This window comes from Eublepharis macularius, chromosome 12 (genome assembly GCF_028583425.1).
Source record: "Eublepharis macularius isolate TG4126 chromosome 12, MPM_Emac_v1.0, whole genome shotgun sequence".
Taxonomy (NCBI): Eukaryota; Metazoa; Chordata; class Lepidosauria; order Squamata; family Eublepharidae; genus Eublepharis; species Eublepharis macularius.
The window spans coordinates 77091929-77101264 of record NC_072801.1 but is presented as its reverse complement, the minus strand read 5'-3'; the positions used below and the strand labels follow the sequence as shown (position 1 = coordinate 77101264).

General features: G+C 50.9%; 1 protein-coding gene across 7 annotated transcripts in view; it reads right to left on the bottom strand.

The window, feature by feature from the left end:
- Positions 1–10: 10 nt before the first annotated feature.
- The window catches only part of THTPA (thiamine triphosphatase), a 10214-nt gene continuing 888 nt past the window's right edge, over positions 11–9336 (bottom strand). Inside the window, exons 1-6 of one of the 7 annotated variants that reach the window (XM_054992963.1) lie at positions 9105–9259; positions 7003–7383; positions 4300–4521; positions 3202–3267; positions 921–1568; positions 73–723 (exon numbers count right to left, since the gene is read on the bottom strand). In XM_054992963.1, the coding sequence (XP_054848938.1) occupies positions 578–723; positions 921–1568; positions 3202–3267; positions 4300–4378 (939 nt within the window). In that variant the 5' untranslated portion in view covers positions 4379–4521; positions 7003–7383; positions 9105–9259 and the 3' untranslated portion in view covers positions 73–577. Of the gene's footprint in view, positions 724–920; positions 1569–3201; positions 3268–4299; positions 4522–7002; positions 8810–9104; positions 9260–9336 lie in introns of those variants that run through there. The other 6 variants (XM_054992967.1, XM_054992965.1, XM_054992962.1 and 3 more) reach the window with 6 other exon arrangements.

Sequence of the window (9336 nt, the reverse complement as noted above, 5' to 3'; positions counted from 1 at the left end):
ATGGTCTTGAGTTTTTAAGTGTGAATAAATTTCCCGATGTTCTTTCTCTCTGCAATACTCTTTCTAATTGGCCAAAAACTATCTCCTGACTTCCTCTCCCCTGAACCTCCAACCATTGGCTGAACTGCTGTGATGTCACCCAAAGCTCCTGAACTTTCTTACTGAAGGGTCTGCCATGGAATGCCAAAAACCAGGACAGCTGAAGAGAGGGGCTCACACAATCAGATGCATTAAGTGGTTGGGGCAGGGTGGTGGTGGTGGAATGGACTGAAAGGATGCAGAAGGCGGCAGCTGAATGCTATATATCCGTTTTCCAGAACCTGCGAAATGCTTGTCTGCTTGCTCTTTCTGCCTTCCTTCTCCGCCCCAGACAGTCAATGGTTCCCCTCTCCTCAGCCCTCCTCCACGTAGTTGTGACCAAAGGTTGGGCAAGCAGGACAGACCTGGGGCTTCTCTATTTTATTCACATAAAAACTCATCCTTCTCTTCTGAGGATGATGCTAGAGCAGAACTGTCTGTGATGGAGAGCCAGGGGGTCTCCTGTCCAAGGATAGGGCCCCCCACCCCGAAGCTGTGCTCAGCCCTTCTCCCCTGCCACAGCTGCCGTGCGCACCACTTTCTTCAGCCCCCTGGCTCGCACCAGGCTTTCGTAGTGGGCGGGCCTGAATTTCTGCAGGTAAACAAACATCTTTCCATGGATTCGGGTTTTCTCATCAAAGCCTGCTGGGAGAGAAAGAAAGGGAGAGGAATTTACAAACCCGCAAATCCTGTCATGATACTCAAACGACGTTTGAACATTTTTGCACTTCTAAAACGTCACAGTAATTTTTTTCTGGATCAGTTTTAAAATCTTGACGAGTGATCCATGCCTCAATGAGCAGCCCCAGAAGCAAAAGGAAGGCAGCCAAGCCCACACTCACCCAACTGCCTGCCCAGTTTCTGTATCCTCTCCAGGGCCTCTGGCACATCCTCCTGGTGCTCAACCACGGCTTCCACCTCCCCCACGGCGTGGCCAAAATCTGCCTCGTCCAGGTCGATGCTCAGCTCGCCCACTTGATATTTACGTCGAGAGGTCACATAGCTGGCAAACTCCTCCAGGCCGAGTTCCTCCACTGCTTTGGCCACGTTGTCGTGCCAACCTGCTGCCAAGTCCACGCCCAGCAGACCACAGACACGGGCCACGATATCCTGGGTGCGTGTCACTTCCTGGTATTGAGTAGTGGGACCTGGGCTGTCAGCTCCCTCTAGCAGCTGCAAAGAATGGTCTGGGAGAGATCCATCATGTGCCTGCGGGAAGCCCCGGGGGCTCTGGCTTTCTGTGGCTGGGCCTGAAATGCCAGCACCCTCTAAAGGCAGGGGACATTTCAGCTCCCACCCAGCCCCCTCGCGATCTCGGAGCCAATGGTCAGCCAGGGTGAGGCGCCAGTTTGGCGTGTCAAAGTACCGGTCCCGGAAGGAGACGCTTCCCACCAGAGTCGCACCCATGGTCACCAGCTTCTCTTCGGTGCCAGGCCCAAAGAGGAACTTTTGTTCCACCTCGATGGCTCCTGAGGCTGGGCTGGCTGCAGCTGCAGATAAGAGGAGAAGAAAAATGCACTAAAACTCAAATGCTCTTGGACTTTGGCCCGATTCTAGGTCTCCGTGCTGCTTCTAATCCTTTTTAATTTTCCAAGAGAAATTCCAGAGGCAAGCCAGCCTCGACGCTGCTGCCTGCAACTGTGACAGACTCCCGTTTCCCCACTCCCAGGTGCTGAAGACCTAGCAGTCAGCTGGCCACGAGGGGGGCAGTCTGTACATGCTCAGAAACATTTTGCAAGCCCCGGGTCGGGCTTTCAAAACTGCTCCACTGTGCAGCCCTCTTGAAGGGCTGCATCCAAAGACACAGTTCTTTCACTAGCTTTCCACATTATGTCAGAGTCTGCCATCCTACTTCTCTCTGTACACACGCCTTGTTTCCATGAGGTCCCGGGTTCAATCCCTGGTAGTAGAGCTTTTTTTCTGAGAAAAGAGGTGGTGGAACTCAGTGGTGGAACTCATGATGTCACTTTGGGTCAGCTGGAACAAGGGGGGAGTTTTTTAAAGTTTAAATTGCCCTCATGGCTGGTGGCCCCGCCCCTCATCTCCAGACAGAGGGCAATCTCAGCTCCCCTCTGTCTGGAGATCAGGGGGCGGGGCCACCAGCCATGTGACCATTTTCACCAGGTGCTGGAACTCCGTTCCACCACCTTCCAGCTGAAAAAAAAAGCCCTGCCTGGTAGGATCAGGCCCCTTTTGGTCCAAGACCCTGGAATGCCCCTGCCCATCAGAAGAAACTAGGCCAGGGAGATGGAGGGGCTCGCTCAGGATAAGGCAACTCCATCTAGTCATACGCAGAATCTGGTGGTCTGACCAGCCTTTTGCCACCTCCTTTGGCTCCACCGCCACACCGTCTGCTCCATCCATCCTCTATCCGCCTCAGACATTTCTGCCAAACTCACTTCTTTGGAGGTGTCACTTTTCAGGTCTGCCCTATGTAGGGTTGCCAGCTCCATGCTGAGAAATTCCTGGAGATCTGGGGGGTGAAACCTGGAGAAAGTGGGGTTTGGGGAGGGAAAGGAACTTGGCGTGGCATAATTCCATTCAGTCCTCCCCCAAAAGTAGCCATTTTCTCCAGGTGAACTGATCTCTGTGGCCTGGAGATCAGTTGTAATTCCAGGAGATCTCCAGCCACTACCTGGAGGCTGGCAACCCTAGCCCTACGCAGCCACCTAAACCCAGTCCCAGGGCAAAGCTCACCCTGGAGCAAATGGGAAGCAGAGATGTACCTGCCTGGGTGGGCCCGCAGAACACCCTAAGCCCACCCCATCTCTAGTTTCATTTGCTCTAATGAGCCCCGTCCGGTAAGTAAGGTTGCCAACCTCCAGGTGGTGGCTGGAGATCTCCTGGAATTACAACTGATCTCCATTCCGCAGAGATCAATTTCCCTGGAGAAAATTACTGCTTTGGAGGGTGGGCTCCACTGAGGTCCCTCCCCTAAACTCCACCCCTCCAGGTTCCACCTCCAAATCCCCAGGAATTTCCCGACCTGGAGTTGGCAACCCCTGGCATTACCTCTCCTGGCCCTTTCTACCCCCTCCCCGCAGCACAGCGCTTCCTGGGTGCAGGGCGAGGCATTGTTTAATTTGTGTGCATGGGGCGGGGGGAGCGTTGCTCGGCACTAACCTTTGCCTGCGTGGGAGCCACAAACCGCAGCCGGAGCATTGCAAGCAACGCCAGCCGCCATGACTCCTGCAAAGAAATAGCCGGCTTATAAATATAGAACTACATCTCCCAGAATCCTTTGCAACTGGAGCTAGCGAGAAAAGGGGGGACTGCGGCGCCCAGACGTCTTAATTTATTTTTATTTTAAATAAACACTTGTCTTTCTCCCCCCTTTTAATTCCTGATTTTTTGGGGGGCGGGGAGCATTCCAATAACGTTGGTGGAGGAGATTTGGCTGCAAAGGCACCTGGGAGTTGTAGTCCCCCATGCTCCTCCCTCTCCCCCCCCCCAGCAGGTGCATCTGGAGTTTGTCATCCTTCTTTCCTGGCTTTGCCTTTGATCCCCTCCTCTCCACGTTCTATTTTTTATTCCTCTCCCCCTGCGACTGTCTCGCTCCCTCGATCACAGTTGCCAGGGCAACCGGAAAGCTGCAATTAAGAGCAGCAGGGGGAGGGGAGAGCAAGGCAAAAGAAGGGGGGAAGGGGGGGAGATGAGGCTTAACCCCTTCCCAGCCAGGATCCAGGACTCCTGAGTTCTCAAGGAAGGGAAAGCGAAAAGAAAGGGAGGCGGAAAAAACCAGAACTAACAGTGAAATCCTAAGCAGAGTTACTCCAGTCTAAGCCCAATGGACTTAGACTGGAGTAACTCTGCTTAGGATTTCGCTGTAGCAGATTTCTCAAGCAGAGAAACTTCAAAGGAAAATTAGAACGACAATTGCTGATACTGCATTTATTCGCAAATTTGGAACAATGCCCCCTTCCCAGGCTTAATAGGGATATTGGAGTCTTCTCACACTACAGATGCTGCTTTTCTGCTTATCCCACCCCAACTCTTATCAAGCTCATTACAGCATTATTACACCACACACCCTTAATTTAAGCATCACTCCCACCTTCTGGCCGGATAAAACCCTGCATACTTCCATTTCTAAATGTATCTGAAGAAGGGAGCTTCGGCTCTTGAAAGCCAGGAAATCATACCCAGGAAATCTAGTTGGTCTTTAAGGTGCCACTTGACCTGAATCTTGCTCTTCTCCTGCAAACCCACACGGCTACCCACCTGAAACCAGGGCTCTTGAGTTCCCCCTGCAGATCCGTGACCCAGTATCACTTCTGGTTGGCCGTGCGGATCCTGGCATTTCTCTCTTGGGCAAGTCGCTTTAAAGTGACTCGTTTTAGAAAAGAGATGAACAATTAATAATAATAATAATAATCTTTCTTAGGATGCTGGAGGGGTACAGCGCCAGCCACTGTCATTCTTCTGCCAGGGTTGGTTGGTTCACTGCAAGGAGAGGAGGTGGTTAAATGGGTTGTGGGAGAAGTAGAGCTGTTGTGTGTGTGTGGGGGGGGGGGGGTACCATGCATGTCTGGGGAGTAGCTTCAACACAGCCTGACTTGCAATCCTCAACATCTTCCCGCTACCCAAAATTCACTAGGTGGACGAGCCATGCTCTGCAGTCTTCCACCCCTTCTTCAATAAGAGGATAAATCGAACTGGCCTACCCTGCAGGGCTCTGGTAAGATCATTTTGGGACCTGCTTTGAACACACACACAAAAGGGCATTATAAATGCGGTGTGTTGTTACTATGAGATACATCAGAACGTCCAACCTGGAGCATTAAGTAGGAATCTTAAAGACCTAACAGATTTATGAATGAATATAGCATGAATAGAGCATGGTTTCCAGTCCTGAAAAACACCAGGCTAACAAAACACTCTATACCCGACAATAGCCCTGCAGAGAAGATTAGCATATCAAGCACCAATCCAGATGCAAAAGAACCTCCTCGGGATACAGTGAAGCCTCCCGCCATTAGCATTCCACACCCTGGGAAACTCTTACAGGATGACTCAGCCCCCCCCCTCCTGAGTAGATATAAATGACCTGCCAGCATCTTTTCCACACTGTGACACTGAGAGATCTCTGTCTCTCCTCTGAAGATGCCTCTGAAGATGCCAGCCACAGCTGCTGGCGAAATGTCAGGAACTACAATGCCAAGACCACGGCTATAGAGCCCGGAAAATCCACAACCGTCTACTTCTTCAGTAAAACCAGGGACTCCACAACTCTTAGCTTAGTGTAACTCGTTAACAGTCTGTTTTTCCTGATTAGCTTGACATCATTGTTGAACACCACCCTGAAGTGTTTCCTGCACTTCATAGCTCCTGGGTCCTGCTTTTGGTTTCATATCTCCTACGGGAAACAAGTCGCACGGCCAGGATCCACTCATAGCAGAGTGAAAATTTATGTTGGAATAAAATTGTGGTTTATTTTCACTGTAACAGGCTAACACGGCTCCCCCTCTGGAACGATCAAGCTGGAAGAGGACAGAGAAAGGAGGACTGCCAATTTTTTTCTGGCCCTGCTCCTGAGTCTCGAAAGCTTGCCACCAAGACGCTGCACAAGCAAAGTTTTATGTTTGAATTTTGTCAATTTATGCCTTTGCAATTTGGTAGTCCCCCCTTAAATCCACTGGGAGAAGGCAGGATGAGAGAGAATGAATGAATGAATCCTGGCCCAGGGAAGTCATGCAGAAGTCATGATGCACTCAATGGAATGCAGCCCCCGTTTGGGGACCCCGCAAGAGTTCACCGCCCGGCTCTGCGGCATGCCCAGAAATATGCAGTGGCCAAAGCAGGGGTGCTTTCTTTCTATGCATTACCTCAAAAGTAAACCCCACTGAATCTAATGGGCCTGGCTCTTGAGCAGATGTAAAGGAGGCAGCAACCCAAATGCCTGTGTGTCAGACTGCTGGACAGAAGCAAGGCCAGGGCAAAAATTAGCAATCCCCTCCTACCCTACGACTGACCCAAGGCTCTGTCCCCCAGGCTGTGGGGCTGAATTGCCCTCCTCCTCCTCCCAAGTATTTCCTGTTCTTCTGCTATCCAAAAACCAGACTAGCTTCCTCCTCAAAGCGTTAAACCTGCCCTTTAGATTTAAGGTCTTCGCTGGAATTGGAATCTACAACTGCTCTGTGGCTCATACCTGGCCTGCCTGTTCTACCTTTTCAGAACATACCACCCCTCCGCCAAGAAAAACGTTAAAAGGCGCATTCATGCCCCGGATCAGAATTATATGTTGCCCCTTAATGGCGTCCCAGATCCATCTTGCCTCGTTATGTGTCTGTGTTGAATGGCCATTTGGATTGGGGCCTACGCAGGCTGAAATTCAGAATTTCTTTCCAACCCTGTACCAAAGACGGTGTCCAGGGCTGTGCCGGCGCTTTCCCTTCATCCCAAAGAAACCACAACTAGACTCCACGCATCTGGGAACAGGGAAGAAGGAATGCACCGGCTGGAAATTCCACAGAAATCAAATACCTAGGAAGTCCTGGGTGTTAGTTTTATTTGTTTATTTTATATATACCATTCCTAGGTGGAGATCCAAGGTGGCTTACACCAGTCTCCTCTCCTCCGTTTGATCTCCACAACAACCCTGTGAGAGCGGGGATTCGAACCTGGCTCTCCCATATTTTAGTCTGCTACTCTAACCACTACACCATGCTTGTCCTTGGAAAGAACTACATCTCCCAGAACCCTTTGCAACTGGGGAGAGAGGGGGGGACTGCAATGCCTAGCCGTCTTAATTTAATTATTTAAATTGTCTCCCCCCCCCTCTTGTTGGAAACAGGGACTATGGCAATGAGGGGAAACATTCCCTATAAGCCTCATTGATAGTCACAGCAGAAGAGCTGTCCCCTAAAGTGTAGCGTCCTGTGTTCAAATCCACAACACTTTTCAAAAGACTGAGGGAACCCCTACCTGGATTCTTGGAGAGCAGCCAGCAGCCCAAGGAGAGAGTAATAGGTTCTAATATCAAATGGGTAACCTGAAGGTCTCACGTCTGGTCAAGAAGGCAGGTGCCAAGATCGGAGGGGCCTCAGCTTAGAGACAGAGCATAGAATGGGCAGCCAACTCCTGTTCAAAGGAGGCAGGAGTTGGCCTCCTTATTGTACATTTCCATTTCCTTTTCAGACTTTCTCAGCGGACTCAAGACTACCTGGGAACAACAGCCTTGAATCAAGAAAACTTTCTTCCTGGTGCCTGAAGAGTCTCTGTTTATCCCACAGTGAGGGAAATGCACTCCGCACTTGCTCAGGAACACTTTGGCCTCCTCTTAGTATGTATGTTCATGAATAAGCCCTGGAAGTGAAAAAGAGGGCTCAGCCCAGGTGGGGTCTCGGCATACAGCTGGTGTGGCAGAAAGGCTGAGCCGTCAACTAAGAAGGCTCCAAGTTCAAGTTTCACTTGTGCAATGAACTTACTCAGTGGTCTTAGATGCCCTGATCTTTCACAGCCGGAGCCCCGTTCCCATCTGGGAACCATCATTCTACTCTGCATTGTAAGATTGTTCTAAGGGTTACACTACGATCATGGGTATGTAGCGTATTTCTCTTCATTAGGTCTGAATTTCACATCATTACGTTTCATCTTGTCCTTCATGTCCTTTGCTTTGCTGATCTTTTGTTTTTCAAACCTCCTATATAAAATAGCCCAGGAGAGCCTGATCTTGCCAGATCTCAGAAGCTAAGCAGGGTCGGCCTTCGTTAGTAATTGGGTGGGAGACCTCCAATAAAGACCAGGGTTGCAGAGGCAGGCAATGGCAAACCACCTCTGATCATCTCATGCCAGGAAAACCCCACCAGGGGTTGCCATAAATCAACAATGACTGGAGGGCAGGATTTCATTTCCTCATATAAAAAAGTAGGGAACGGTGCATCTGAAAGAATGGATCCACATACTCTGATAGTGGGGGGGGGGGGGACCCCAGAAAGAAAATCTCTAGAGTTGTCACGGACTACACCCCACTTCTTCAGGTGCAATGGAAGAACCCCTCACGATGCTGTGGTTTAATGTAGGAAGCAAACAGCGTGGGGCCACGAAATGAACAAAATGCAAGGAGGAAAGATTCCGGTAGGTAGCCGTGTTAGTCTGCACTAGAACAGCAGGATTAGAGCCAACTGGGACCTTTTCACCCCACCCACCTCCTATATGGGATATAAAGGCTCAAGGATCTCCGCTCCTCCCTGAATCTGAAGAAGGGAACTTTGACTCTGGAAAGTGAAAATCTTGTTGGTCTCTACGGTGCGACTGGGCTCAAATCCTGCTGTAATGTGGAAAGATTCAAATCCAGCCAGGAAAAATGCAGAGACTATCTGCTACTTCTGCTAAACTAATAGACGGGGAGTCCCAGCTAGGGGGACGTAGTCCCCCACAAGTTTCCACTGGACTAAAACACAGTTTCTTAACAGGAGGATTGTTATGTGGAGTTACACCCTTCTAAGGGTTCCATGAAGGTAGTTTTGTTTCTTATAGCGAGGTGGGTAGCCATGTCGGTCTGCAGTAGGATGAGTCCAGTGGCATCTTAAGAGACCAACAAGATATTCAGCGTATAAGCTTTACTCTTGAAAATCTGTATCTTTACTCTTGAATATTCATATCTTTCCGCATTTTCTCTTTACTCTTGAAAATTCGTATCTTTATGCTACAACTTTATTGTAGCATTAGCTTTCGAGAGTCACAGCTCTCTTCGTCAGATGCATCTGACGAAGAGAGCTGTGGTTCTCGAAAGCTGATGCTCCCATAAAGTTGGTTAGTCTTAAAGGTGCCACTGGGCTCTTTACTAGTTTGCTGGTCTCTAAGGCGCCACTGGCCTTCAGCCCTGGTGTTCTCTCACTATCGAGGCTAATTTTCTGCATTTCCTCCCCTGCGCAAGCTGCTTATTTGCACTGTCACTTGCCCTCCCGATTCCCTTCTTTGCAACAGCCTGACCGGGTCGTCCACTCCTCCTTGTCTCTGAAGGAGGGCGCTCCGGTTCTCCAAAGCCGTCCCCTTCACGCCCCAAACAAACGACACGAAGCGACCTGGTGCGTCTGTAAGGCGCCGATCCTGCTCCCGAGCCTCCAGGCACCCAGAGGGGCTCTATCCGGGCTCGGCGCCTCGGGTCTCCCCGGGACCAAAGGCTTCCAGGCGCCAGCCGGCCCGAGCGCCCCGATCCCGGCCGGCCGGCCCACGTGGCGCGGCGCGGCGCGGCGCAGGGCGCGCCCGGAGAGCCGCCGCCGCGCCGCCTCCGGACTACATTTCCCACCCGGCGCG